An 18409-nucleotide genomic window follows, 5' to 3' on the forward strand; every position below is an offset into this window, starting at 1 on the left:
CAGCAGCATAAGGGCCTGACAGATAAATAGCAAGCACCACCATACATTTGCTGCTGCCAAATGGAACAGTCATCTCCTCTGTAAGAAAGCTAAAAGCAATGCACCTACAAAAAGCAGCACATGTATGGATAGACTGGGTACAACTCACACTGAGCTAAAGGAAGGGAATCCCATCCCACATTTTTAAAATGATGGCAGGACTGTCCAGTATTCTATACTCTTGCCTGAGTAAAACTTAAATTTTAAATACTCAATTGCACAGCCATTAAAAAAACCTTCATTTTAGAATACAGGTAGGACTTCATTATAACACAAGCCTCCTAAAACCCCAAACAATCAAAACAAATCATTGCTTCTTTAACAGTTTTAGCTTAAAATAACCTCATAACGAAAAGAAAAAACACTGAAGTCGACTTAAAGTAAGTTCACTAGCAAACAAAATTTCAGCACAAAACACATTATGGCACCACTAAGAACAAAAAAGAACTTCTTACTGATCACCTGCCAAATTGTCATAAGTACTATCAAAAAGCTTTTTTCCATTTAAATTTTTCCTCAGCTGTATCAGGTTAATGCTGCATTACTAAGCTACCCCTTTATCCAGAATAATTCTAAATTCAGTCTTACAGCTGAGCTGGATTTCCAACAGACATTTTGATTTTCAGCAAGAAATGTAACAGCCCTCCAGTCTTTGGACCTTTCAAACTCCCAGTAGAAATTAGGAAACTACCCTTGAATAGGAATAACACAGTGCTGATATTTACCATGAAAACATCAATCCTAACTCCTGTCTGGGGTAGGTCAAGCATCAAACACTTGTCAGCAGATAACCTTTGTCCATCCCCATCCAAGGCCATCACGTGCAACTCAGAATGTATTTGAAATCTGACAAATGCCATCATTTTGAACAATACTCATGATTTTTCAAGCAGTATATGAAATATCCAAGATACATGCACTACATTATCACAGGAATCTCATGAGGAGCTGTATCCCTTTACCTCTCAGTAAATAAAAATCCTTATTAAGCACTGTTGATATTACTTTAAGACAAAGCTAATGACTTTCATAAGCACAACTGTAAATATTTTAATGAGTTACACTGAAAATCTTTCATGGTAGAACTACTATTAACTTACCAATTCTATAGTAATGATTCAATTTATCCCATAGACTTTCCCCCTCTGGCCTTGGAAGGTTAATACTTTTAAGTGGCTCATAAATTGAACCTAAAAGAAGAAGAAAAAACAAAACACAATCAAGATCAGAATTAGTTTCATAATTCTACTATTGCTAAGAATTAGTACAACATGGTATTTTTCCTGTATGTTATTCAAAAGCAATTTATCACATTTCAATGGAAACAGAAAAAGTTGCTATCTCTACAACCTCAGGGAATAGATTTCTATCCACATTTTTTTCTACAGTACCTGTCTACACAAATCAGATCTCCATCTGGATCTCTAATGCCCTGTTGATACTCAGCTACAGCAAGTGCTACATAAATGTATAGTTAATTATGGAAGACAGCTATTAAATGCCAAGAATTTTATAGGAACATTTGCTTAGAACTTAAGTACGCTACAGACAAAATTCCTAACAATGTGTAGATAAACATAAGGAAGAGGAACAAAAGTAGACTAAATTTAGCTATTATTTCCCTACCTGCCTCTAAAATAGTGAACATGTACAAGACGATCAATATTTTACCTAATCCAACCTCGTTTTCACCCACCACCACAGTTATCCCAGCTGATCTCATATTTTGAATGACAAAAAGGGTTGGCTTGTTCCCACGTACTAACAGTGCTTAAACAACCCATCCAACAGAGAAAGTCCCCAAATTACCTACATTGCAGAGAAATACAACGCTATCAAATCCACATCTTTCCTTCTCAGTGTCCCACATATTGACTGCTTCCCCATTTACACCCGAGAAGTCAGTTTTCCTGATATCTGAAATGAGCTAGCTATTAAAAATTACTGTGAACCATTTCCAACTTCTAATTTAAGAGTAACATACTGCTCTCCCTCAATCATCACTTGGGCTTTATTCAGTGTTCTGGATGGCAAGGTCTCCCACAGAGCCATGTACTAAGAGGAAGAATGAGAATTTTCCCTTTCCGGACTGCACGCTGCCCTTCTGAAAAGCTCAGGGAATGCACTGCCAGGGAAGCCCAGCCAGCCAAGCATTTCTGGCAGGACACAGCTGAGTGCTCTATTCACATTGGCTTTTTGGAAATCCCAGCACATACCCAAGTATTAGACAGGAGATTGTCCATATTCAGGACTCTCATCCAAATGAAATGAAGAAAAAGAAATGAAAAAGTGTTCAAGAAACAACTGGATGTGGCACTCAGTGCCATGGTCTAGTGACAAGGTGGTGTTTGGTCAAAGGCTGGACTCAATGATCTTGGAGGTCTTTTTCAACCTAATTGATTCTGTGAATGTGTGCAGAGACAGGAGCTGCATGAATAAAGTCCTTTGGAGGGGAGACAAGAAAACGTCTTTTGCCCCTCAGGAACTCAAACCTCACCTCCAATTTAGTATTTGCTTTTGCTTTGCAATCATAGGAGTTAAAAAAAAATCCACCCCTCTCTGAGCAGATTCCTGTGGGTCTGCTGTGGATGGATGCTCTGGTGATGCTTCCCAACACATCTGAGCTTCCCCTGCAGCCTTTCCCTTCCTCACTGGGAGAGTTATAAACAACATCCATGTGAGGAAGGGTCTGAGAGGGCAGCACAGAAAGCCCAGTTTATTAAAGCTGCCTAAAAGAACAAAGTAAAAAAAAATTAAATTGTTCAGTAATGGAAAAGAGAAACTTTTAATATATCACATCTTTCATATCTACTGCTAAAAACAACTAAAAAAAAAATCAACATTCTGAAGCAATTTAAATCCATTTTTCAAAGCAATTTTATTTTTCTATTTCTTTTTGCCTATGAATCCATACCCATGAAGAGATTCATAATTTATAGTGTTATACTATTAATTCAGTTACCTTGCAAAAGCACATAATATAGTGACCTGTGTAACTGTAATTTTATAAGGCAATTCAGTGAAAGTAGGACAGAATAACCAAAGAAAAAAATCTTCAGGAAGTCACCTGCATAAAAAGTAGCAAATTTATGAGAAATATTCACTTAATAGATTTTCAAAGGCAAAATAAAGCTTCTCTTAGATTTGTTAACTGTGTAACACATGCATAGTACACCATCCTTCCATGTTCACTTGCAGACTGTTAATCCCAGTATTGCACCAGGAAACACAGCTGAGTATTCACAAGCACACACACATATACACAAGTCAAAAGTTCCTAAAATAAAATTGTTCTAATTTACATACTTACCAGACAATCTGTGACCCTCTGTGGCCAACAGAGAAACAAAATAATGTTATCAAGAACAAAAAGAATATTCTTCTATTTCAGAGCATTCAAAGATTTCAACTTTAAGCAGAAAGAAGATTGAACAGAAAAAAGAGCATGAAAACATCAAAGCACAACAATCTACAAATTATATTATTTTAGATGTTTGAAACTTTACTAACAGAAATATACTAAAACAGCCAGAGTAGACTGTTGATGAAACAAAAAGGTAAAATAAATTCATAGGTCGAGAAATTTGACCAAAAAAAATAGTTTTATTCCTTGGAAGTATTCCTTAAAATAACTCCTACTATAAATAGGAGAACTTGTTTAAATCAAAGTGTTCCACATATTCTTCATTAATTCCCCATAAGCACCTATACAGTTTATGTTTTGCTTGGATATCTACAGCATTCTCCTAGAGAAATCACGAGGTAAATTATGTTTCATTGCTATCACAACCTAATCAAAAACAAGGAGCAGCCAGGACAAACACGAAGTTGCTCCTTCCTTGTGGTTTGGAGTGAGCCCATAACAAAGTCTAAGCTATTTTTAAGATGGCTAAAAAAAGCCCATCTACAGTTTTCCCAAATCTATTTAACAGTTCATTTCAGCAAGACTAAAACATGCCATAGAAAGTTATTTCCAATTACATATTTAAAATAGGTTTTCAAACTGAAAAAAAATGACAAAAGCAAGACTGCAACACTCTAAACATAACAGAATGACATATGCAAATAGTACCCTGGAGGTCTCAGGTTGTGTGTTAGCATTCGGAAGAAACAGAATGAGCACATTAACTTTAAATACTGTTTTTCATAAATAAATCACTTCATTGTAACCATACAGTGTGGGTTTTATTGTAGGTAAATAAGTACATGTACTAGGAAGTAACAAAAAACCTATTTTATTGATTTAGTATTTCCTCAGCTGTCTAACAGTGTAACAACCCCATCCAACATTTAAATGGGGTATGTGGGAGTTCAGCTCTTCTTCCACAATGAATGGAGTGTGCCCATTATTTCCTTACACCACAAGTGGATTGCTGCAAGGCAGTACCTACTTCAAAATCAGGAAAAAACCTGATAGGAAATCATGAGTTGCTTCCTGCACTAATATATTTCACATCTGCTAAGAGAACACTAAAAATCTTTATACCAAGTCCAATTAAATCCCTGTCTGTCTTCAGATACTGCACTGACTAAATACCCTATACCCATACACTGAATGAAAATTAATCCCCTTTTATCTCCCACCATTTAGATTTTCCAGAGTAATATGATTTCACCAATCTTCAAGTTGAAGAACTACCAAAAAAGGACAGAAACTTCCTTTCAAAGTATTAGGGAACAGGACAAAATATCAAACAGCCGAGTAACTGATAGCAAACACATCAAATACTAGTGCAGAACTAAAGTAATAAACAGACAAGGTATTTCTGACTTAGATAAGACAGCAAAAGTATAAGAAAACCTTATCCAGTAGATGAAACTGAAATGTACAATTCCAGGGGGAAAAAAATTACCATTTAATTCTCTCTTCTAAGTAGAATATAAAACTGAAGGAAGTTAAGGAAAGCTCTCCAAGGTAGGCTATTAGCAGGGTAACTACCTATGTATATGCAACCTCTGGGGCTGAAAATATTATGTCATCCTGATGTTAAAGTATTTTCCCATCCACCTCATTTTTATTCCATTTATACTTGAAATTAGCATTAATTGCTCTTCAGGGAAGAGCTTTAAACTGTTTAGGTGTTTAGATTTAGAAGCTGTGGCCAACACGGCTTTTAAACAACTCTGCTCCCAAATTGGTGTACACAGAAGCTTTGAACACCCACACATTCTTGAAAATGGCAGTAATTGGGGATATCAAAGAAAATGAAACATAAGAATGGAATTCTGGACCAAGTCTATGAATAAAGATATGTATATTTCAACCAGGAGGGTTTATTCAAATTTTTCAAAGTATAGAATTAAAACAAACAAACACTGCTCTGAAGTTTAATCACAAACAAATGGAAGCAACATGGCAAGAACATTATTTCCAATATTTCACATGCCAGAAGAATAAAAGAAAATGTTAATTTGCTTCATTAAATCAGGACAGGACAAAAGAAAAAAAGCTGAGAATACAAGATTTCTTTCTAGATTTGATGAGAATTAAACTGACCACAGCCTTTAATGTGACACTACTTCTGGATGTAATCCAACACTTGAGACAGTAAAAAGTTCTGGATCTCAGATCACTGTAACCCTCATTACCCAACATTAGTATGGGCAATAAATCTTCACATTACAGAAGCCACTGGAACCAAAGAGGATTTTATTTCTTCTCACAACAAATTTAAGAAATGGTATCACACAGGGATTTTTAATCACTATATACAGAAGAAACTATGATCTCATAGCTGACCCTGCTTTGAGCAAGAGGCTGGAGTAGATGACATCCTGACAACCCTTCCAAACTGAACTGTTCTACAATCCAATGAAAACAGGGTAAGGAAACACAAGGAGAAGGGCTTGGAGAGGAAGATGCAAAATGTATCAAAGAATTCTTCTACCTGAATAGGCAGTAGGAGTAAGCAAAAGGTACAAATTGTTACCTAGGTTGACTGATGATAACAATACAGGTAAAAATGAGTAAAATCTTGTAATGGCATTTAAATAGCATTGAAGTGACAAAGCTTTTACACTATCATTTATCAAAAAAAAAATCATGTGTTAGACTGTGCATGTAATTCAATTAGTATTTCATAGAATCAGAGAATATCCTGAGTTGGAGGGGACCCACAAGGATCACTGAAGTCGAACTCCTGGCCCTGCACAGGACAACCCCAGGAATCCCACCCTGTCCTGAGAGCATTGTCCAAATGCTCCTTGAGCTCTGTCAGCCTTGGGGCAGTGCCCACTGCCCTGGGGAGCCTGTTCAGTGCCCAACCACCCTCTGGGGGAAGAACCTTTTCCTGAAATCCAACCAAACCTCCCCTGACACATTCCTGTGGGCCCTGTCACTGGTCACCAGAGAGGAAAAAGAAAAAAAACATGCACCAATTTATTTTGTCCCTTCTCTATTTCCTAATCATCTGAAGTTATTTCTCTCTACAGTATATTATACTTAATGGAAATTACTGATTTCAGGATTTACAGTAACTAACAACACACAGAAGCTACTGAACACCAGAAGTAAAATACTGACCATTGTGCCAGTACACAGGAGCTTCATATAACCACAATGCTAAAGTCTACTACACAAGCCTTGTAAATGCTACAAGCAAGGCAGGAAACCATTCAAGATATTCAAGGCAGGCACTGCCATTTCTGAGAACTCAAAACAATAGCTCTTAAAACTACTAAAAATGCTTATTTTGCATCATAACAACAGAAACATCAAGTATCAATACAATAATTAGGAAAGAGTAATTATTTTTATTACAATGCCAACACTTGACGTGTTCTTTGAGGTTAAGAGAGGAGAAACAGAAATGGCACAGGCAGGGCAGGGAAGTTTGAGTGATTCGGTGTGTCAAGAGACAGCTGAAATCCTCTTCCCTGGTTACCCTCACTAGCACTTGGAACTGCTTCTGTATTTCAACAAAGACTGCACAAGAGTCCTATACAGCCTTCCCATATCAACTAGTTTAACATATGGATACATCTGTCCCCTGTCAAACTCCTTTCAAAATACAGAGTAATGGCCTTGACAACTGCCCTGTGATTGTAGTTTCTGTTGTACCTGAGGAGAAGCTGTGCCAGGGGGCTTTATTTTCCTTCCACTTAATTTCAAAAGTCAAGATTTGTAACAATTACTGACTTACTGGAAATCTTACTTCTTAGCTCTAAACTAGTCACACTGGGTTTTTTTAGAACGCAGTTCTAAACGCCATTCTTAGGGCATCTTTCATATGACCATCACCTTAAAAGAGAAATTTCAGTTCAGAGATTATTACACAGAGATACTGACAGGAACACAAAACAGGAAGATTTGATAGTAGATTTCAACCTAAGTAGATTCCAATTTTCAGAAACTTTCATTGAAAGAGTTCAAATTTTTAAGTTCTACTGTACAGTGCTAAAAATCTGCTAGCATAAAACATTGCACGAAACACAAAACACACAATTATTTTTTGTTGAATTAAACAGCCACAAACAAAAACAAAACACAGAACTGCACACTTACCAAATTTTAAAAAAGCATGCGCAGAGAAGGCTCTGTCATCATCCAAATTGGCCATTTCAAAGTGGTGCAGCTAATCACAAACGTCTCAGGCTAAGCTACAGTAATTTTCAAAACTGTTTAGTAAATGTTAAAGGCAACCAGCATTAAATTAAGTGAAAGCAATGTTAGTGGAGTTATTAACATGACAGAGTGCACAGCACAAAGTTTCATTTCATCTTATGTTTCCTTCTTCTACACTGACCTCTTGGTTTTATTATGCTTTTGCTTCCATAAAACTTATTTGAGTAAAAGGACACAGTCTACAAAAAGTCCATTTTTTGGATATTTGACATTAGGTTTGTTATTTAATAGGAAATTCGCTACTAACATCAGGAGGTGATGAATAAAATCTATTTCAAGATTAAACAAAAATAATGATTTAACTGGTGCATAAGTAACAGTGAGCACAGAGAGCTAAAGCTCTGCTTGTGCATAGTGTTGCTTTTATCCCATGTGAAATCTACACCAGGATGTTTCTTGCAGTCATATATATTACTTATGGCACTTAATATCTCAGTTATTTCAAGTAAAACATCTTCCACTTTGGAATGTACAAAAAGAAAACAGTGTTTGTAATTATGATGACAAGTTCTTCCAAATTTTTAAAGAAGTTTACATTTTTTAAAGTAACTAAAATTTCAGGGGGTTCAGACCAGTCAACTGCTGAATATCTTTATAATCTAGTCCTAATCAGAGGATCCTAATCATTTGTTGCTAACAAATGAAACGGTATTTTATTGTTCAAGGAAGAAAAATAAAAAATTCTCAATAAAATTTGGCTTTACTGGCAAAAACGTAATTCATTATTTAATAAACATAAACATGGAGATACGGATTACGTCCTACAGGATTGGGTCTTAAATGATACACTGTTGTTGGCTATAAAACATGAGTCACTCGTGCAGTTCAGGCACATGTGTCTATACTCCACCTTTACTATATCTTATCCAAGCATCATACTAGGAAAATAATAACGCCAAACAAAACAGTGCTGTTTGTGAGCTGGGACTCTCCAGCACAGGCCTCAGCCAAACCAGATACTAGGGGAGTTTCAGTCATTTTCTATGGTTATCCCAGCCATGACTCCTTCTGACAGGGCCAGAAAGGAAATAGAAGAGCTCTGAAGTTTACAATAAATTTCAACATACTTATAAAGATACAGCAGTAAACTTGAAAAACAAGAACATGATTTTTAGTTTCATATATGAATGTTACCTGAAAGATTATATATAAAATTTGATTTTTAAATCAACTCTATTATTAGAAAAACTTTTCAACTAAAATAATGTTTATTTCTTGACTAAGTGTCTTCAGTTATTATATAAAACTCTGTGAACAAATCTCTGGACAAATTTCTATGAACAGGGAAAGAAGGAACAACAATAATCTGTCACTGCACAGAAGACACTTTTTTATACATTTAACAACAAAGTCGCCGCAGCAGCAGTTAAGACTCAAGCATTTAAAACCACCCAAATGCTTTCTGCAGCCACAGGGCCTGAACCTGCAGGGGGAATCCCAAAGTTCATGTGCTGCTCTGGGACTCGGGATTCACACGCTCCAGACATGCAGGTTCCAGACTAGATTTTGTAGAGCTCCATGGCTACATTTGTCAATCAACTTTCAGATAACAGCACCCTGTTAATAATCATAATCGGCCACAATGTAACAACCCTTTTAGTGGACCGTCTTAATCATGGAACTTGCAAATCAATACTATACATACATTGAACTTTTAAAGCCCAATGAATCAGACCAGGCTTTAAACAATCCTTTAGAGAACTGATCAGTCATTAACACAACAAAAACAACCAAACATGCAGGTAAGTAAATAACAATTGAGTTTTACAAGCATGTATGGTATATAAATAAACCCCACAGGGTTCTTCTGGAAAACTGCTTCCATTAGAACAATTAAAGCCCTACTAAGACTGTATTTTACTTCAAAAAAGTAATTTAAAAACAGATTTTTTTTAACTTTGGAAATTCAAGCCAAGTCGGTAAACATTGCCCTTCCATTTAGGTCAGAATAGAGCTGCCACGTAGTCCAAGTTCGGAACAAGAAAACCTCATGCCATAAAAAAGTTACCTTTATCCAACGGAAACCTGGCAAAAACTAGTACTTTTTTTTTTTTCCCCTAAATACTTCATCTGTTCGACGGCTTTATACAACTACAGTAATAAATACTCCCCCGAGCAGCTGCCCGTGCAGCCGTAGGGGCGAGTGACACCTGAGCAGTACCCGGGGCTGTGCCCCGCCAAGGACACGGGCTGCGGATCCCGGGAGCACCTGGGTGTTCCAGGTACCCCTCTCACAGCCGGGAGGGGCAAACAGCCGGGGACGGGCCGGGAAGGGCAAATACAACCCGGGATGGGCCGGGAGCGGGGGCAGGAGTGAGGGAGCGGGGTGGTGAGTGACGGGAGCGAGCAGGACCCGCGCAGCTCCTCCCGGGCGAGCCAAGAGGTCAGACCTGAGCGCTTGGAGCGGGCGCGCAGCTCCAGCATCTTCCAGCTCACATCGGCCATGTGAGAAGTCGCCGCCGCCGCCATCCCGGTGAGGTCCCGGCGGTCGGCCCGGGACGGCCGGGCGGGATTTCCCTGGATCGCCCCTGGATCGCGCCGTAAAGCGGCTCGCGCAGGCTCCGCCGGCGCTGCCGCAAACCGCGGGCCGGCAGGGCCGGGCCCGCCCCCGCTGCCGTCAGAGCGCGGGCGGGGCGAGGCCGAGCGCGATGGTGGCCCGCGGGCCGTGCCCGCCGCTGGCCCCTCTGCTGGTCCCCGTGGTGGTCCCGGCGCTGGCCCTGCTGGCCCTGGCGGGGCCCGCCCGCGCCCTGCAGAATGTCACGGCGCAGCTCTTCGGGCCCGAGGCCCACGGAGCGCTGGCGGCCTTCGGAGACTTCAACTCGGACAAGCAGACGGACCTGTTCGTGCTGCGCGGCGGTGAGTGCGCGGGGCCGGGAGCGCCTGCGGGCCCTGCCGGTGTCCGGGGTGCTCCTCGTCCCCTCCCGGGCAGCCCCGCGATGCCGCCGCCCTCCTGCCTCGGCCCCCTGGTAGCTCGGGGAGAGGCACCAGGTGCCTGTGTGACAGCGGCGGTCTCGGTTCCTGGCGGGTACGGAGAGGCTTTCCCGGTGGGAGCTGGCCCGCGAGGAGCAGGGAGATGGGCTCGGTGATCCCTGCGGTCCCGCGGGGTCTGTGGGTCACGAGCTGCTCGTTCTCTCCCACAGCACGGCCTGGGCGCCGGGGGCTGCTCGCTGTGTTGCTGAGGGCCGTCGCACCGGTGTTTGCACGATGAAGTTGACGTTTGCTTTGCTCCTGACATAATTCCTGTGTGGAAAAAAAGGTGTTTTCAAATTGCCCTAAAATATGGGTTCGTATAGGGCAAGACATACTTTTCTTTAAAGTTGAATTTATGGTTCTGAAATAATTTATATATTTTCTCCTCTAGCATGGTCACAAATTGGTTTTTCACTCCTACTTTCACAATATTTTGGGAAACACAGATAAACATTTCACAGATGTGAGGAGGATAAATTGCACGTTATCCTACCTTGAGCATCATGTTAAAGTGGCAGAGTAGAGAAATTTGTTCCACACAGCCACAAGTCACCTGCCATGAGTTTCTGTTTAGGCTTCACATACAGTGAGACCTCGAATCAGAACTTATTTTCAGTGGTCAGTTTTATTTGCAGATATATCTTACTTGCTTGAAGCAACAAGTTAAGATACTAAATTTATTCTCTGATTCACCTTTTTTATTCCTTCAATGTCAGAAATATTTCTCTAAGTAGCTTTGGTAAAGCATGAGTGACTTTCCCATCTAGTGGAGTTATTGAAGTGCATGGCTCCCTGAACATGCTCCACTGACTCATCTACTGAAAAAAATGTCCATGATAAGAGATTTAATTTTTACTTTCTTATCTTTCAGATGGATGCATATAAAAATGTGAATAGTTATAAGTTTTAGAAATAAGATTCATGGTTTCTTTGTGTCTGCTCAGCAGCACTTGCTAAATCACTTTCCTATGTGACACTTACTGTAAAAATCAACCTGAAATAACCTACCTGAAAAAATTATTTTTCATAATTTAATTCTTACCAAAAAGTAAATTGGAAAATTTACAGAATACCTTAAAAACAAAAGGTAATAGTTCTAAACAGCAGGATTCTAAATAGTAGAATAAACAGCAGCCAGTTGTAAATAGTGTGAGGAAATGAACATTGGAGGAACAGGGATGTGGTAAAGCAGCCCAGTCCTAATAATCATGACCCTTAATAAGGAAATAGGGATGATATCTTGAGCCTTTTTTCTGGATTTATGTTACTGTTCTGACCTTGCATTACTTCAGTTGAAGGAGAGTAATGTTCCATATGCTAAGATACATAAATGAAAATCAGGTTGTACTCACAGCTTTGTAAGGGAGAGCAAACTCATGGAACATAAGAAGTAATCCAGATCCAGAAGTATCTCCCTGCAAGACCAATTAAAATTACCAGCGGGCCTGGGTTTTAGTCACTTTTTGAAACTAGAAATATACAGATAAATGGAATTGTGCATATGCTTACCTGTTTTATAAGGCTATGCATGAAACAGGGATAAGTGGGGAAGCTCATGCTGTTTGCTTGTTCAACCTACCACATTCTAGTTATGTTTGATGCCTCTTCTAGTAGTACAGGGCAGTGAGTGGTCATTCCCCTATTCACCTTCTGCATTTCATTAGGGAATTTTGAAAACTTCTGTGGTATTCTCACAGAGATATTCAGCCTGAAGACCTCAAATCTCTGTAATTGCTGTTTGTATTGAAACTGTTCTTGTTTTTCACACCCTCTAATGTACTTTTTTCCTTTCTTCTTGTCCTCTCATCTCAGAAAGAATACAGAACTGCAAATGGCATCTAGGATGTCTGCACTGTGGGTTGATGTAGTGCTATAGTGATTCCATTTTCTGTTCAGCTAATAATTTCCAGTAGTTAGTTTGTTTTGGCTTTTGATGAGCGTTGTGCTGAAACTTTCATAAATCTATCTTTAGTGACCACAAAATCTCATTTCTCAGTGGTATAAATGACTTGGAACCTGGTATGTGTAAAAACACATTTGCTTCTCCATCGTCATAATTACTTTACCAAATAGATGATAAAAAGGCAGGTGAGAGTCTGTAGTGTGAAATGGGAATTACAAGTTTTAGCAGCCAGCCCACAGGTTTATTATCCAAGGCTGAGCAGCCAGCAGGCTTCTGCACTTTGCTGTGTGCCAACTCCCTCGCTCAGCTGGGAGGGTGGTGCAGCTCGGGCATCATTAACTTGCCAGATGGGACTGTGCTGGTCCCCCCATCCTTTCTGAAAGGGTTTCATTTACTCATTTGTTGGTGTATTCTCCTTCTCCTAAATAGGTTTATGGCAGTTACCTTTTTTCTTTCATAGTAAGGTTGCTTGTATTCTGCTGTTTCACAGCTGTGAACTTTGCCAGAGAACAATGCTCTTGAGAAATGCTGTGGTAGCTCAAGTTTGGAGCCGTAGAATTATTTTTTACAGGCAACCCAGTTCTTGCAGTTTGGGATGCTACAGGTGTAAAGAGAAAAAAGAAAAAATACAATTGTTTTACTATGAACTACTGTTTTAGTTGCAGAAGTAAGTGCATTTGTAGTGCAGTTTACTGACTGAAAAATTTTATTTCATCATTCAGTTTAAAATTCTTCTTTTTCTTCCCCCAATTTCAGTTATTTCTACAACATAAAATATGGGCTTTTATTTAGATCTTCCAGAAATAATGAAATTATACTTGCTTCTATCATTGACTCTAAATGAGGAAATGCTGCAGGGAACCAAGTAACTTCTGAGTTTCACTGAAAGTGCTTTTGGCAGCTGACTTGGGAAAGCAGTATCAGATCCTGCTACATCAGGGAAAGTATTAAAAGAGTTAGCTTTAAAGCTTTAATTATTTGTGTGGAGCTGGTGCCTATTACTTTTCCACATGTAATGTTTCTTAACTCATTACAGGAAGTTTTATTTTAAGCAATGTGATAGCAATAGCAGAAAGTTCTAACACTAAACCCCTTAAGAAGGGGTTTCATCATTAAGGAAGGTTCTTGATATTAACATTCCTTTGAGATGCAATTGGCTTCATAGGTTGTGTTGAAGAAGTGCTCCTTTTGCTTCTTTTTGAATGAGGAGGAAGTATTGGTATGGGAACTCTTTCAAAGTTTTTTTGCTGCTATGAGGAATGGGTATCTGTGGCATAGTTGTTTACATGCTGGGTTTGTATATAAACCATTTACAATCTTCCTCCATTATTCATCATCTCACTTGCCTCCACAGGAAATGAATTGGTTATCTTTCTGGCTGACCAAAAGGAACCCTACTTCAAGCCCCGTGTTAAGTTACCAATGAAGTAAGTATTGATATTCAGTATTGAGACAATGTAAATGGCTGTTTTTCCTGAAGGTGCACCTCTGCAGTCAGTGAGAATGTTATAGAATTATCTGTGCTGCTGTTCTCGCTTTGACTTGTTCAGCCCTTGGAGCTCCAATTCTTTGACCAGTTTCCTCACTAATTTCCTTATATATTTTTGTTTTGATTTCTTTGGGCTTTGTTGGTCAGATGACAGAGTTTGTGGAGGTGACTTTTGTCATTCATGTTCTTTACTAATAGATGTGACTTCCCACCCCCTTACGGAATCTTTATTCTTTGGGGTTTGTTGTCCTCAAATGAGTATTTAAAATATTTAAAATACCCATATGTTGAAATATTTTTGTAGTTGATTTGGATTTTCAGGATTTTATTCCCTAGTAAAGCAAACTATCATTTCATATCATGTGTTGAGTCTTTGTGGCAGGTAGGTCTTAGGCGTCAGTCCCAAGACATGTTTTCAGGGAAATTCATCTTTGCTGTAGCTACTAATGGAATCAAGCCAATATCATCTGCTTTAGGAGAGATATGGAGAATGGTGTTCTGGTATTTCTGTGTAGAGATCTGTTCCTTTATTGAGTTTAAATGTGGCCTTTAAAAAAGCATCAATTTTTAATAAATGTAAACCAATCTGTTTATGTACATGTATATGCATAATTTTAACATCCTGTAATACTATGATGGTTATTGCTTATGAATCATGCTTATTAATAGTATTATGTTTAAATTGCTGTTAGAGATCAACTTCATCTTCAGTAGTTCTACGTATTTTTGTTATTCCCTCTTGCCTTGGAAGGAGCTAATTTGTTTAGTGCACTATTTGTTTAGTGATCTGTTTTTAATCCTTAACAGAGAGTGATCCATGGTTGTGTGTGTAAAGCAGAACCTGAGTAGGTAACCAAATAAAAGATAAAGAACAAACAAATGTAGGGAGGAGTGGTAAGACATGGCAGAACATAGAAGGAAATGACAATGTCTTTTGAAAAGTCTACTAATGTGTCTGACTCCTGCTGTTTAAACTGCTCCTGTTGCTTTATGGTCTTGCTCTTGGAATGCAACCAAAAGATCCTGCTCGCTGAAATACAGTTTTGAGGACTGGTTCTACAGCAGATGAAGGGATTTAATGGAGTCTGGGCGGTATTAGCAAATGGGATGGCTGAAGAAAGCCTGATAGCTGAAGTTTGGAGTTAAAAATATCATCTTCTTTAGACAAGGACAGCCTGCCAAACGCCTGATTTAAAGATACTTTTGCAATAGATAGGGACTTTATAATAAGCCAGGTTGTTGAAGGATATTACTCTATTGGGCCAACTAATAATAATTGGGCAAACCTTTGGAAACACAAGTGCTTTGCATTTAATTTCCGTTTTAATTCCAGATCTCTTGGTGTTACCATAACCAGTGTAGTTCCTGGAGATTATGATGGAGATTCCCAAATGGATGTCCTCCTGACTACCCAGGCACAAAGTCATGGCAGAGATGAACTTTCAGTGTTTATTTTCTGGGGACACAACCAAACATTGGGTGAGTTGCTGAGACTGCTCATTAACAGGGTTGTTAGACTTCTTAATAACTTGAACTACTGTCAGCAAGTTACAACTCATTTTACAGTGTAGTGATTTTTACAGCTAAAACAGGGATTAGCAGCTATTCAGCTTCACACCCTTATATTATCTTGCTCTTAAACTGTATTCAATAATTGATGAAAGAGAACAAAGCTAAAATGCTTGCACTGTATCATGCAACAGACATAACCATAGTTTGGCAGTAACCTATTAATTGAAGAGCTTCTTCTCATGGCTTCCCTATTATGCATGTCAGCTTCACAAAGATGATCTCAAAAGATTTATCTTCAATTTGAAATGCACAGAGAACTTGGTGTAAACTCTAATGCATAAACTTTCAAAATAGCACACCTAAGCCTACCAACTGTGATATAACACTTATTTCTGTTAAACCAAATCTTTGAAGACAGTGAGACTGTAAAGTAGGTATTGGAAGAGAGGTTTGTAGAGTGTCTATTGCTGAATGTTTTCAACAAATTTAGAATCAAGTTTTCAAGAGTCTCTTAGCAGTGTTCTAGGTATAGCTGATTCTGTCTTTGGGTAGAGTTATGGACTATGTGAACTTGTAAGGGCTCTTCTGTCTTCTGTTGACTTTGCTAGGAAAGGGTTTTGGGAAGAGTTTAAAGTTTGAACAAGGACAGATGAGCTAAAGAAGATACTCTTCAAGTCCATAAAAACTACTGAAGATTAAACATTCTTGCAAACAACTGTGTTATGAAATAGTTACAGATGAGACAAGTGATGGCTTTAGATACCCTTGCTTCTGACTTTAATCAGGGGTGAAACAAGGAACCCATGACAGTGCAATGGATCAAATACTGAGAGAATAGTAGATGGCTCTAGTATTTGAAAGAATATGAATGACTTGGATTAATTTATGCTGTCTCGCTTCTGGAGAAAAAAATATCTAGAGAGGAACAAATGAGCATTTGAGGACCGGAAAAGGAGTCAGAGGTTAAAAATTGGGACAATGGTTGGTATGCAGTGAGGCTACTGAGAAGGTATGTGGTCCCTCCTTGGGTAATAGGAGGGTGACAGACAAGTCAGTAAGAGAGTACTGTTATATAAAATGTGGAAACTGTAAAGGGAAACATCGTGGAGAGAGGAGAGAAATGAGGATGATCTGGCAAGGAGTTTGGATTACAAGTAAAAGTGAAGTCTAAGGTGATAACTTGTAAAATCCTCACTTCCCATTTAGGCAGTCTAATGCTTATTTCAAATACTCAGTGTATATAATTAAGTTTTTTACAGTGACAAAACATTAAACAGAAGTCTAACATACAGTATCAATTTTTAACCTATCTTCATCCCAACTATTTCAGATTTCATGTATCTGCATGCTTGCAATCATACATAGAAATAGATTTCACTAAGATCTATTTAGAAGAGTTTAGTGAAGAGAGAAGCTTCAGTATTTCAACTGTAACTTTCCTGCAAAATTTCAAGAAGCCATTTAGTTGTTTATATTCAGTGGTTTCTGATTTTTTTTAAATCATAAAATTCATGGTTGTAAACTAATAGAATAATTATGTCTTAGTTGAAAATGCAAATGTCATAATATATTGGTAATTGAATCAATATTTTCTGTTTTCAGATCTTAACCATAAAACTATGTTAAATAAGACTTTTCATGATGAGCCTCTAGTAATGGAGTAAGTATGACCTACTTTTTTTTAAAAACACATTTATAGTGGTGACTAAGAGCCACTTAAACATATTTTAATGCTAAAATTTGAAACAGATGCCCTTTATCTTTTAAGAACAGGGTGGTTTGTGTAATGTCAACTGATCCAACTAAAGATGAAGAACCATAACACTCATCTTTACAAATCCTATTATATCATCCTGACAATAGTAACTACATGAGCTTTTAATTTTTTTAATTTCAGTACTCGAATTTATGCAGAAAAAAGAACCATTCATTTTTCAGTGAATTTTTTGAAGCAAAAACCTTACTGGCTTATCAGACTGAGCAAATATCCCCTTCATACTATACTTGCCTCTGTGTGAAATACTGAACAAAAGCAGGGGTGGGAAATAGAGCTTGAAAGCCAAAACCATTGAAAGATGTTTACTGCTCCCAACAGCTCAGACAGAGCCAAAATTCAGACAGGTCTATACAGCTGAGAGTTCTTCATTGCTTGGTGGGAAAATGTTGACCAAATACAGGTTAACTTAAGAACAGTTAATTTGAACTCCTGTAATGACTGAGGTGATTCTGAAATTGTTTTCTATTTTCAGCTTTAACGGAGACTTGATTCCTGATGTCTTTGGTGTCACCAGTGATTCAAACAAGCCACAGATCTTGATTGGCGGGTGAGCTCAGGGGTTGTTCATTTGCATGGATTTTGGGAACTTGTTCATTGTGCATCGACTTCTGCTCTTGTTAAAGAGGTGTAAGACCCATGTTTAATGTGTATCTTCCAACATTGTGACACACTGCATATGATCTTTAAGGTGTTACTTTACAGGTGAAGTAATTATTATATAGGAGAAGTAGACATGCCATGAAAGCTGAGAAAACAAGCCCCCTATTATTTGACATCAGAAATAGGAGAATTGTTTCTTGGGACAGTTACAGTCTAATTTGTTTAGTACACTTTGGTATTTAGTATTACAGTCTGTATTATGGAATTCATGTTGTACAAAGTCTGCATTTACTCTAACAGATGAAACAGGTTGATGATGCAAGAACAATTGGAACAGATCTTATAATGTAAGGGAAGGCAAAAGGAAAACATACAAGTGTTTGGGGTAAACTTAAAAAAATTTAGCTGTCATTTATCTGGGAGATAAATCGTAATGGGAAGGTTAGACAACATAAACCACAGAAGTGCAAGGTGGAAGGATATTAAGCTATATAT

The 18409-nt window shown here is 38.4% G+C and overlaps 2 protein-coding genes across 7 annotated transcripts in view; one reads left to right on the forward strand and one right to left on the reverse strand.

The window, feature by feature from the left end:
* The window catches only part of PHKB (phosphorylase kinase regulatory subunit beta), a 67826-nt gene extending 57617 nt beyond the window's left edge, over positions 1–10209 (reverse strand). The window contains exons 1-4 of one of the 6 annotated variants that reach the window (XM_027685163.1): positions 10054–10168; positions 7544–7638; positions 3350–3367; positions 1140–1229 (exon numbers count right to left, since the gene is read on the reverse strand). In XM_027685163.1, the coding sequence (XP_027540964.1) occupies positions 1140–1229; positions 3350–3367; positions 7544–7598 (163 nt within the window). In that variant the 5' untranslated portion in view covers positions 7599–7638; positions 10054–10168. Of the gene's footprint in view, positions 1–1139; positions 1230–1710; positions 1778–1848; positions 1925–3349; positions 3368–7543; positions 7657–10053 lie in introns of those variants that run through there. The other 5 variants (XM_027685165.1, XM_027685166.1, XM_027685168.1 and 2 more) reach the window with 5 other exon arrangements.
* Positions 10210–10284: 75 nt separating this feature from the next.
* ITFG1 (integrin alpha FG-GAP repeat containing 1) overlaps positions 10285–18409 on the forward strand; it is a 73826-nt gene continuing 65701 nt past the window's right edge. The window contains exons 1-5 of the mRNA XM_027685169.1: positions 10285–10519; positions 13891–13963; positions 15359–15504; positions 17140–17197; positions 17787–17861. Of these exons, the coding sequence (XP_027540970.1) occupies positions 10312–10519; positions 13891–13963; positions 15359–15504; positions 17140–17197; positions 17787–17861 (560 nt within the window). The 5' untranslated portion in view covers positions 10285–10311. The remainder of the gene's footprint in view (positions 10520–13890; positions 13964–15358; positions 15505–17139; positions 17198–17786; positions 17862–18409) is intronic.

This window comes from Neopelma chrysocephalum, unplaced genomic scaffold (assembly GCF_003984885.1).
Source record: "Neopelma chrysocephalum unplaced genomic scaffold, ASM398488v2 Primary Assembly neopelma1_68, whole genome shotgun sequence".
Taxonomy (NCBI): Eukaryota; Metazoa; Chordata; class Aves; order Passeriformes; family Pipridae; genus Neopelma; species Neopelma chrysocephalum.